The sequence below is a fragment of the Aulonocara sp. 'chitande type north' Nkhata Bay genome, linkage group LG23, assembly GCF_057382095.1.
Source record: "Aulonocara sp. 'chitande type north' Nkhata Bay isolate Kocher_YH1m ecotype deep benthic linkage group LG23, A_spYH_male_GT1.1, whole genome shotgun sequence".
NCBI classification, from domain to species: domain Eukaryota; kingdom Metazoa; phylum Chordata; class Actinopteri; order Cichliformes; family Cichlidae; genus Aulonocara; species Aulonocara sp. 'chitande type north' Nkhata Bay.
In genome coordinates this window covers 8,608,078-8,619,990 of record NC_141365.1, presented here as the reverse complement: position 1 = coordinate 8,619,990, position 11,913 = coordinate 8,608,078, and the positions used below count along the sequence as shown (strand labels likewise).

The 11,913-nt window shown below is 41.1% G+C and overlaps 2 protein-coding genes across 2 annotated transcripts; both read left to right on the top strand.

Annotated features, from left to right (window-relative positions):
- Positions 1 to 1,406: 1,406 nt before the first annotated feature.
- Positions 1,407 to 3,521, top strand: jun (Jun proto-oncogene, AP-1 transcription factor subunit). Its single transcript, XM_086282886.1, has one exon. The coding sequence runs from the start codon at positions 1,795 to 1,797 to the stop codon at positions 2,776 to 2,778; it is 984 nt and encodes a 327-aa protein (XP_086139012.1). The 5' UTR covers positions 1,407 to 1,794; the 3' UTR covers positions 2,779 to 3,521.
- Positions 3,522 to 5,043: 1,522 nt separating this feature from the next.
- Positions 5,044 to 11,178, top strand: caiap (CARD- and ANK-containing Inflammasome Adaptor Protein). The gene is made up of 4 exons (XM_086282885.1): positions 5,044 to 7,498; positions 7,613 to 7,796; positions 8,338 to 8,560; positions 8,643 to 11,178. Exons 1-4 carry the CDS (start codon positions 6,331 to 6,333, stop codon positions 9,387 to 9,389), a joined length of 2,322 nt encoding a protein of 773 aa, XP_086139011.1. The 5' UTR covers positions 5,044 to 6,330; the 3' UTR covers positions 9,390 to 11,178.
- Positions 11,179 to 11,913: the final 735 nt, after the last annotated feature.

Sequence of the window (11,913 nt, the reverse complement as noted above, 5' to 3'; positions counted from 1 at the left end):
GTCTTAAATATGGCTTTGCAGTGTGCCGTCTTTGCAGAAGCAAGAGACTTGATTAAAACATGTCTCTTGATGACTGAATCAACAGACAGTTGTCTTGAAATGTCAGACTACTGGTTGATGCCAATCCACCCAGAATGTGCAGTGCTAGGTGGATTGTGACTAAATATGTCTGTGTTTATATTAACCTTTCTTAGGTGTCAAATTTTAACTCCCTCAGCATTTACCGTACACAGTACAGTCACAAGGAAATGCAGGGTGTGTCTATGTGCTAGGTAAGACAAATTATATGGGACCACCAACCCAAGACCACCATAATATTCCGAGACCAATAAGTAAAACGTCACAAAGACTTTCCATCGCAAGTCTGCATATACATGGAAAAATAAGCTGTAATTTGTTCATACAAAAAGGGTTTCGGTGATTTCATCTGTAAGTTTTCAGAATTATCCATGTTTTACTTAAACAAAAACAAAAGAAATGAGGTTAATTACAAAGAAACCTGCAATAAAAAGAGTTCAATTTGTAAAAAATAAAATAAAATAAAAATAATAATAATAATCTATATATAACACTTTAAAGCCACCCTATTTTATTATTTTTTTAACAATTTATTTACTTTTATAAAGTAACATAGATAAAATTAAATAAAACTCTACAAACTGATAAAAACAAGAAACAAATACAGGCCTGCTACAAAATATTATGAGTCAGGTGTAACTTAGATTTTTTTGTCTCAAATTCAGCAATATATTCTTTATCATTATTAGTAAACCAGAGCTATTACTGAGTGCATACACCTTTCTTACCCTATATAAAAAGACAAGTATTTAATTTCAAGCAGTTTGAGTGTTGAAGGAAAATATCACTTCTCCACATAGTATCATCTATTTTAAAGTCATAGAAACTTTGAAAAGTTTAGCCTGATGAAATTCATCATATATTATGATTTATTTTTACTTTCGCGTGGTTCTAAACGACTAAATGAAAAGCTTCCATGTGTGCAAAAAACTTTAAGCAAATAAAAAAAGGCATAAATAAAAGTAACAGTAAAAGTTAGCAGATGAGTATTTGGGCTGGTTCACAACAAAATCATCGTAATAAGAGAGACTGAGGTCTGGACGCGCTGCTCTGATCGCTGCCTGTCCCGCCACTGACAGTAAAGCGGGTAACCAAATATTCAAAAACAATACGTCATCCCACAATGCAGCGCGCTTACGTTCTCCTTTACAGCATTACCTCATCCCACAATCCACCGCGAGATTAAGAATCTTCTGGGTGGTGGTCGTCTAGGCAACGCGCCTTATCGGAGGACTCAGCCCCGCCTCAGAGACACGCCCCTCAGCCAATGGGAGAGCCCCGTCATGACATCATGGTTATTTTTAGAGAGGCAGCGGCAGCAGATAAGGTTTGCCTCCACGCTGGACCGCTCAGAGTATACACACACGCAAGCGGTGAGCACACCGGAGACGCTCGGTGGCTGACAGGAAAAGTTAGAGCCGCGAGGCGCTTTTCATTCACGGACTCAATATAAGTCTGGATACTTTGACAAAAGCTTTGTGAACAATTTCCACTCAACATAGAACAACCGACCATCGCTTGGTGAAAGAAGTAAGTTCTGATTCCTGTGTCGAGAAAAGTGCGCTCTCAAAGTTTGGAAGTTTTTACGCACAGAGAGGACGTTTGGAAACCAGTGTTTTCCTCCTCGGTAACCAGGAAGAAGAGAAGGGGGGACGGAAAGCTGTTTTTGTAGAAGACTGTGTAGCTACATTCGGTTTTTGTTTTATTTTTTCTTCTATGTATACCAAGATGGAAACTACTTTCTATGACGACTCACTCAACGCTTTCTCCCAGCACGACAACGCCGGCTACGGATACAGCAACCCCAAAGCGCTGAAACACAACATGACACTGAACCTCACCGACCCGCCGAGCGCTCTGAAACCTCACCTCCGCGCCAAAGCTGGCGACATCCTCACCTCCCCCGACGTGGGTTTGCTGAAGCTGGCCTCTCCGGAGCTGGAGAGGCTGATCATCCAGTCCAGCAACGGACTCATCACCACCACGCCGACCCCGACCCAGTTCCTGTGCCCCAAGAATGTCACTGACGAGCAGGAGGGCTTCGCGGAGGGGTTTGTGCGCGCCCTGGCTGAGCTCCACCACCAGAACATGCCGGGCACAACAAACGTGAGTGTCACCTCGACTCCACCGGCAACTGTCAACACTGCGCTGCCGCCTGTTTCATCTGTTGCCGGTGCCACCGTATACAACAACAATGCTGCCATGCGCTCTGAGTCGCCGGTTTATGAGGACTTGAACACTTTCAACCCGGCCATCAGTACCGTGTCGGCACCAAACTACACCACCTCAGCCCCCACTATGTCCTTCTCTGCTGCCCCGCCTCAGCTTCCCATCTACGGCCAGCCTTCCCCTGCCCAGCTCCCCCGGCTCACTGCGCTCAAAGAGGAGCCCCAAACCGTGCCCGAGATGCCAGGGGAGACCCCTCCTCTTTCTCCAATCGATATGGAGAGTCAGGAGCGCATCAAGGCTGAGAGAAAGCGGATGAGAAACCGCATCGCTGCCTCCAAATGCCGGAAGAGGAAGCTGGAGCGGATCTCAAGGCTGGAGGAGAAAGTGAAGACCCTAAAGTCACAGAACTCCGAGCTCGCATCCACCGCCAACATGTTGCGCGAGCAGGTGGCCCAGCTGAAGCAGAAGGTGATGAACCACGTAAACAGCGGGTGCCAGCTTATGTTAACGCAGCAGCTCCAGACCTTCTGAGGTGGTGTCAGCGACAGAGGAGAGAGAGAAAAGACTGTAGTTGAAAGAATAGGACGCTTCCTGTGGTAGTGAGTGTCTGCGACTCCCGAAATCGTTCCGGTATTTGGGATGATGTGGCGCGACACTGGCGGGACCGGGGACGGTACCAAACTGAGTGCCACGCGCTCCCCAGTGGCGCGTCCTAGAGATGGGCTCAGGACTGTGACAATAGCCATGAACCAGAAGGGACATGGCAACAGGCAGAAACCCCTTCTGTTTCTGTGTCGTGCTGTTTTTCTTTACAGAACTGGACAGGACTGACGTTTTCTTGATTTACACCGAGCCCTGCATGGACTTCATCATGACCATCAATGGAAAAACTCAGTATTAGAGGATTTTTTTTTTTTAAATCACACGCAATACAGACTTTTCTTGCTGTAGCCATAATTAATGGCCTCACTTTTTAGGCGTGTTGGTCAACTCTAAACGGCTGAAAAGTTGCAACAAATGCTGCCTGACTCATGAGTTAAAGTACAATGTACATTTTTTTCTTAATTGTAAGAAATTAAGTTAGAAAAGCTTCAAGATTTACTTGTTTTTTTCTAAAGCTGTTAATGGGGTTTCACTCATTGTTATATGTATATAAGATCAACTTGGAGTACTTATGTTTACCATTTGTAATAAGAATACTGTATAATTTTTTATGTTTGTTTTCTGAGCACTTAAGAAATTAATCAATATTTAAGAAAATAAACCAGATAAAATGAAGCAACATCGCCTCTGTGTACTTGTAAGAGTGTGACATAAAAAGTGGGTGTGCCACGAAGAAGTCAAACAATAAAACATGTTGCAACATGTTGTAAGAGCTGCTAGTGCTGAGTACCTCAAGCTAAATTCCATTAGTACTGGTATTGATTGAAGCTGAGTGATTGTGTTTCAGCTGGCAGGCCGGGCTCACTTACTCCTGATGGAGGCAGTTCTGCAAATTGGGGTTGTAGAGTTTGCGATCTCCACTTTTGTGTCTCAGCTCACACAGGCTCAGAAGAAGAAAAGTGTAACTGCCCTATAAAGTCTCCCATTGCTTTGAGCAATAAGTAACATTTTCACATCATGTAACACTCAGTCACAATAGGCTAAGGTGTGCAACCCTTAATTAAGAAATCTGGAACTGATTTGATTAATACGACATCTCCCTTGCTATTTCATCATTCAGTTATTCACCATTGCTCTGTCCTTTTGTAAGTATTCAAAAAGGTTTCAGCATGTCAAAGAAAAAAAAGAAGTGTTAGGTTCTGAAGTGCAAATCTCTGTATGGGATAAATTAATACAATAAACTGTGGCTTGGTGGGATTATGTATATATATGGTGAGTCTTTTTTTTTAATCACATAGTCATCTTTCAGTCAGTACCAGCTAAAAGAACAAACAATAACCCAAACAAAGGCTTTGTGGTGATGGCTTTAACCACAAGAAAAAAGAAAATACAAGCCTGGAGCTCAGTATCTCAAAGTGCTGAATATTCTTTAACTTATTTACGGTACAGCAATGTGGGCCTATAAATATGTTATGAGCACTTTTGAAATAAATTGGGATTTTTTTTTGGGGGGGGGGGGGGGGGGGTGTCAAATTTTTCACTTATAAAAAAACAGGCGTAAATTTTTTTTCTTGATGTCTTCACTAAACCCAGCAATTAAAGTGAGTCTCGTTCATGCTTACACAGCAGGTGCAGCTCAGGCGTGGCCTACAGCAGATAAAAGGAGTGGGCTTTCAAATACTGCTGGACATCAGCACGTGTGCTGCTCTTAATGAAACACTGGAGGGCGACATACATTGGGGTGGATTACCGGTGAAATTGCCTGAAGTGCTCGAAATCTCCACAGATCTGTTGCAATTTATATCGGGTTATCAGATATTAATTTTTGTGGAAATTAATAGAGACTGTCATATAGAGTGTAAATAAAACAGAACGGGTTGTTGACTGAAAACCTAACGAAGTCTCTGACACACTGTGATGCTAAGGCTGACAGAATATTAAATGTTCTCTTTCTTTTCAATTTTTATATTTTCCGATTTTATTTTTTGTTTGCTTTTTAATTCTTTTATATACAAACAAACATCAAATATCTTTATAACACAACCTGTTTGAACACGTCAAATAAGGGAATTCAGGTGTTGTCTTTGTTTTAATTGTTTGTATTATTTTTCCTTAATAGAGACAATCTCTGTGGGAGACATATCCAAATAGACACTTTTCTCCCTTTCCCTTTAATTATTCCTTCGGGAATCCCGATTTCTCTACAAATCTGCTCTGATTTCTCAAACTTGGGGCATTGTGACATCATTCCGGAAAGCAGTGCCCTCCCCTGCCATATAAGGAGAGGGAACGCTCGGAAGACCCACGTCAGGACCGAGGAGGCGTTTATTACGGGAAGTGAATCGACTGACTACATAATCTCCTCTTTGCATAATACGATGTGTCCTGAGACGTAATCTAAAGAATAGACCGGACTTAATTAAACAGGCAAATCCATCAAATGACTCCAAGGGCGACTAAAAGCAGACGTCTAGATGTTAAATATCAGGAGATCATAATAAAAACAAACGTTCTTTAACAAAATCCGCATTCTGTAGAATAGTTCACTAACAGCTCACATAAATGATAATAGGAACAATAGAACAGAAATGATATGTTGATCGATCTAGTTGCTTGGTATCCAGGCTATTTTATACCTAAATTTCCCCACATTCAAAGGGGGCATATGTATATTTTTACTAAAGAAGTTTACATGTATTTGAAAGTTAAAGTTACTTCGCAAATGTTTGCATTATAGTACAGGCTTCAGCCACTCCCTTAGTCACACTATAGAGTCTTTAATTTACGCATCTAATCTATAAAATAAAATGGATTGTTATACAAAAACATGCTGCTTCATGCTAATAAATACTGTTAGACTGTCTCCATGAGACTTTATGCAGCAGCATTCTGCTGCATAAAGTCTAACTGTACTTGTATTGGGGGAGTTTCTTTCAGGGTATAAAACTTCTGCTAATTTTACTCATAAATATTATTAATAGCTCTATATCTCTTCATCAAATGATAAAAGGAAATCAAAAGTTGTCATTATTATATATCAAACCGATTTTGACATTTAGGCCAAGAGTGATTCAGACATAAGGGAGAATCTTTCTTCTCCCCCACACACCATTATCTATTTTATCGCTTTCACAAACATGCAAAACAATGTTATTTTTATACAGCTATTATTCTTGTCACCTCTTACTAATACAATACTAATACAATAATTTCACAGTGATTGAGGATTGAAGTGCTATTACTAGATAAAACAATTAACTGCATCTAATGGAAACTTGACCGCGTAATTGCACAAAGGTCAGGTTGAGCCGGCTGAATCTGTACAGTGAAAGGCTTCTGTCTGTTGTAGTTGCTATGGGCGGGGTATTTTACTAAGCAATATGGTACAAAATACACAAACAGAAATCAGAACAACAAATTCTAACAACTGTGGCGCATGAAGGCTGAAGGAACATTTTTTTATTTTCCTGCAAATTTAAAATGTGGAATAATGTCAAAGGTTTTGAAAGCCATGCAGCATCAAATTCTAAGAACCCTTATGCCGTGGATGTGATCCGGACAAAGAGAAGGGATTTGGTTTATGGTATCTCACATACTGAGGATCTCCTGAATCTTTTGGTTGCAGAGGGGGTTATGACAACAGCAAGGAGATCTATTGTTTTGTCCATCAGGACCCATAAAGATCAGAACTCCAGGGTCCTGGACATCCTGGAGGCCAGAGGTGAACGAGCATGTCGGAAATTCTTCCATCCGTGTCTTATGCTGGCAGAACCTGAACTATACCAGCGAATCAAGACCTATGTAAGGAGTATGAACGAGCAAGTTCAAGATAACAGGAGACAGCTGATTGGGTATTTGCTGGAGAGAGATTGTGAATGGGGGGGAAAATTAACAGATCAAACTGGAACCCAGAGAACTTATACTAAAAGGATTAAAAAAGGATCTAGTGTTACAAAGAAAGGAAGTGGTACCATAGTATTTGCAACATCAGAGCATACACCAGCTCAAAGTAAACCAGAAAGCCTCATTTACATGGCTGCTAGAAAAGGGGATCTCTTATTACTTGAGGAGCTGTTAAAAGACAGTGATATCAACACTGTCAATTCTTCCAAAGAAACTCTATTACATGTAGCTGCAGAAAATGGGCATTTATCCATCGCTGAGCTCTTGATTCAAAAAGGGGCTAGATTGGACCTCCAGAATGACGCTGGCCACACAGCTCTTCACAGAGCAGCCAGCAGAGGGCACACAGAGCTCATGAAGACCCTAGTGAAGGCTGGGGCCCCTATACATACTCTGGATTTGAAAGGCAAAACTCCCATTCACCTGGCAGCAGAAAATAGGCATCTGAAATCTGTAAAACTCCTGGTGGAGGAGGAAGCCAGGCAGTCTGAAAGTCACAGACAGAATATGTTTCTGCACATGGCTGCCATGGAAGATGATTGGAGGTTGGCTGAGTTGCTGTTGCAGAGCGGGGCCACTGTTGATGCCTTAAACAGCCATAACAAAGCAGCTCTGTTTTATGCAGTCAAGGAGAGCAATGAGAAAACAATGACTGTCCTTCTCAATGCAGGGGCTAAAGCTGACTATGATGTCATATATGAAGCCATTAATCTTCATCAAGAATCAATTCTCCAGCTGTTGCTTGGTGAGTTTGGTCCAGTTCTATTTCAATTCATTGCTTTGTTTTTGAGATGTTACACAAATACAGAATAAACCTGCAAAACATCCAAGCTCACGGTCAGTTTTGTTCAAACCACAGCTAATGCCAGAGGAGTCCTGAACAAAGATGCCCTGGGCTCTGCTCTCTTTTCAGCTGTTCGAATGAACTTTGATGGTGCGGTGAGTGCACTGATAGACAGTGGAGCAGATGTGAACATGCGCGACGGTCGCAGATATACGCCTCTCCTACTGTCAGCTGAGCTGGGACACTCAGAAGTCTTCAGGTGACCTCTTTCAAAATAAATTCAGTGGCAATAAAGTAGCCCCCGTAGGCCTTCACACTCACACTCAAGAGCATTTCAACAAAATCAATCATATCATTGTGGGAAACACGTAATTATGTAGTTTACTTAAAGAACATACTAGAATAAGAAGAACACTGTCTAACTACCTTTATAAAATCCACCCTGCCTCATAAATGTTTATATTCACAAATATAATTTATGTATATGTTAAAAAAAATAGCAGTGAGATATTTGTGGCACCAGATGCTGGTCCAAGTCAAATAGCAGAATAAAATCACGACTGTACAGGCGCAATGACACAAATGGGTTTAGAAAAGGCAAAATGCTCATCATTGTCCTTCTATAACAAATATGTATTTTCCATGTTTGTTTCTAATTTTATATATATCATCATTTATGTTGTGTTGTACATATTTGGTGCAGAGCATATGCATCTATTTTAACTGTCCCTTTTCTGTATTTTTTTTAGCAGCTAAGCCAAATATATAATATCTTACATTTTGGCTTTTTTTTATTCTAGTGTTCTCGTAGCAAAAAATGCAAAACTGGATGCTACTTTATCTGACCTCTCTTCAGCATTGCACTTGGCTGCTCGCAGTGGTAGCAAGCCCATAGTGCACACACTGCTAGAAAAAGGACTGGACCCAAACATTAAGGGAGCTAAAGGCCACACCCCTCTCCACCTGGCAGCTCAATGTGATGGGCCTGACATAACTGGTCTGCTGTTAAAAGGTGGAGCACAGGTAATTGTCAAAGCATTAACGGTTGCTATCAGTTCAGTAGATTTTCAGTATATTAATGCAAAGTTGTGTGTCATTGCTATAGGTAAATGTAGTAGGCCAGGATGGTCTGACCCCTCTGCATATAGCCAGCATGCAGGGTCACACAGACACAGTGATCCAACTTCTTCATAACAAGGCAGAACCTGGAGTCAAAGACCGGCTGGGGAGGACAGCCCTGCACTGGGCAGCCTTTTCCCAGGTAGATAGTTGTGTGGTGGACTTGCTGCTGTCAGCCAAAGCTGACCCAGATGCCACTGATAATGAGAAAAAAACTCCCCTCCACCTGGCTGCTATGGAGGGAAAAGTAGACGTGGCGATTTCACTGCTTTCCCACAGGGCAAAGAGGCGAGCTAGAGACATGGATGGCTCCACTCCTCTTCATTACGCAGCAGCTGGTGGGCACAGTGTGGTTACAGCCCTTCTTCAGCCGCTCAACAATAAGGGGACTGAAGACAGGAATGCATGGAGGAAAACACCACTTCATGCTGCAGCTGAGAAGGGACATGATAGTGTAGCTCTGCGGCTCCTGGAAGCTGGGGCCAAGATAAATGCTACAGATCACAATAAAGACACACCTCTGCACTGTGCTGCACGTGGTGGACACCACAAAGTAATGAAAATACTTGTAAACTGGGGACAAGCTGGAAATGTAGGATGGAGGAATAAAGCCAATCTGCAGGCTAAAAATAATATAGGGAAGACACCATTGCAAGTTGCAGAAACTAAACACACACCAGAGCATGAGAACACTGCAATTTTACTCAAGAGGAAGATGTTTCTTATGAAGTAAGCATCATAATTTGTGAACGATGTTGATCCAAGCACTTTGCAACTTGTTCTCTAGTGTGTGTCTTTCTCTTATTTTTGGTTATATTTTTCTCGTTTTGCATATATCGCTCTTGATTCATTGTATTTCTTCCTGTTTGCTATGTATTCTTGCAGTCAACTGTTCATATTTTATTCTTAGGCATGCACCTAAAGGTCGATTATTTTTTGCTCTTCTACTTTCATCCAGATTAAAATGAAACTCAGACTTTTCCTAGCACCTTCTACCGAATACACCTTCGGCTAAGCTGACTGATACCTTTTTGTGGTGAAGCATTAAAAAAAATCTAACCATTGCTTCTTTTTGCCCACCTGTGGTTTTAGAGTTAGTCACTTCAACGACCATACAGGAAAGTATGATGATAGCATCTAGCCCAGCTTACACCTTTGCAGATCCTCTTTAAAGGTTATGCAAATTGTATGCAAGCCTGGGTTTGCAAGCGTTGGGTCAAACTCCAAGCACAGAAAGACAGCAGTGCTTGGTGACAGCTATTTTGAACCACATCCTTCATAAGAATAGAGCACATGGCAAGCTGAATAACGATTTTATTCCTCCATTTATTTATTTTTATTTCAGTTTGTTGTTGTTTTTTTTGGACAAGTAAAGGTCTAATGTCTGTATATGGAGGTGGCCTACTTGAACAATACTCTATAAAAATATCATTTGACGTAATAGGAAAACCCAAGCTTTTGGCCTCAGAAGCTATGATTGTCCCCTTTAGCAAGAATGAGTTCTGGTACATGGTTCCATCAATTAGGGCAAGTCTTTCAGGTCCTGAAGCAGTAAAGCAGCCTCAGACCATCACATTACTACTGTTAAAGTTTAGTTCAAGCCAGCTTTAATGGGACTCAAACTCAAAAAAAATATTAATTTTATTTTGCAATAGCTTTTTGCAGTAAGAGAAGAAAAGAAAAATTAGTGATGAAAAAGTTGGTACACCCATGCACTTGGGCTAAATGAAATATGAATCAAAGGTCCTCATAAGGTGCCAGTGATTTGGGCCTCCTTAGGAAGAGGCTGGTGAAGCTGCTGAGAGTCTGGGGTAGTGTGATGCCAAGACCTACAGAGCTCTCCGAGGCCTTTAGAAAAGGACTGCAGAATATCTAAGATAATAAAAAAAGATTAACTTAAGTCACAATAGTCTATCTATTGCCTTTCAAATAATTTGTATTGGTTGATGGAGTCAAAGCAAACCAATTTTAGAGAATATTATTTGCAAATGACACAATTTAGCTTTGGTTCTCGTCCCTTGCACAGTTTGTGCATTTTCTAATCTGGTAATGTTTGCTGTTTCTCCATAGATATTTTGTTTAGCTTCTGCTCCCCCCATCCACCCAGGGAAGAGAATAGAGGGTATTCCTCTGTATACCATGTTTAGCTTGGAGCATAAAGTTCCCTGAAGACTGCCGAATTGGTCCACTATAAGTAATGTTGAACTAAACTTAATAGTTGACAGTAATGCAAACCCCTGGAAGTTATTTCTGCTTGGAAATATTAGTTTCTGATGCCAAGATATTTTTGTTATATCAAAATATATAAGCTATGTAGGTATAACTTAAGCATACCTAACTCTTTTTCTACTGACACTAAATTAATCCATCTCTAAATCTAAAAAAAAAAAAAAAAAAAAGCAGGAAGGAAGTGTTATGATATCTGCAACTTTAGGTTGTTGTTGAAAACAAGTGGTTTGTTGTTGACACAAGAAGTGACACGGGCGTTCTTCACTTCAGTAAAAATACAGATACTTGTGTTAAGAAAAGAGGCAGGGTACACCCTGGACAGGTCACCAGTCTGTCACAGGGCTAACACACAGAGACAGACAACCATTCGCACTCACACTCCCACCTTCATACCTATAGACAATTTGGATTAATCAATTAACCTATCCCCACAAACTGCATGTCTTTGGACGGTGGGAGGAAGCCAGAGTACCCGGAGGGAGCCAGAAAAATGATTACAGCCAGGGATGAAGGTGGGGAACAGGTGGGGAGAGAGCAGTTTTAGTGGCTCAGCATGGGGAAGGATCACAACTCACAATCATTTCTAATGCGAGCTCCAGTAGGTTTTTTTGCAGTTATGCTGCTGCTTTTTGTGGATTTGCACAGCTGAATTCAGCTAGATGTAAGCACGTTTCCCATGCTATGTTGCCGGAGCTCCATCCCGAACACTGGCAGCATTCTGTTTATACTGTCTTTACAAGACAGCATACAGCTGGTATAAGGGTTAACTTCAGTGAAGGAATCTAATCATCAGCTTACATTCAAATACATTTCTGCTACTCTTGATGTATCCTAACTCCCACCTTGAACAGCTCAGTGCTATAGATTCACCACAATATGGCAAACTAACCTGTTTACCCTGCACTAAACTGCTGAGAATTTGAATAATCCAAAGGTGATATAGCTTAGTTTGTTTTTAAGGATGTTTCACAATAGAAAAAAAATAACTTCACATCATATACAGATCCAATATTTGATTTAAAAATGAA

Excerpts from the sequence above, each read along its gene's own strand:
- jun (XM_086282886.1), top strand. The coding sequence starts at position 1,795 with ATGTATACCAAGATGGAAACTACTTTCTATGACGACTCACTCAACGCT.
- caiap (XM_086282885.1), top strand. The coding sequence starts at position 6,331 with ATGTGGAATAATGTCAAAGGTTTTGAAAGCCATGCAGCATCAAATTCT. Across the intron at positions 7,499-7,612 it reads AATTCTCCAGCTGTTGCTTG|CTAATGCCAGAGGAGTCCTG; the intron begins GTGAGTTTGGTC and ends TTCAAACCACAG. Across the intron at positions 7,797-8,337 it reads GGACACTCAGAAGTCTTCAG|TGTTCTCGTAGCAAAAAATG; the intron begins GTGACCTCTTTC and ends TTTTTATTCTAG.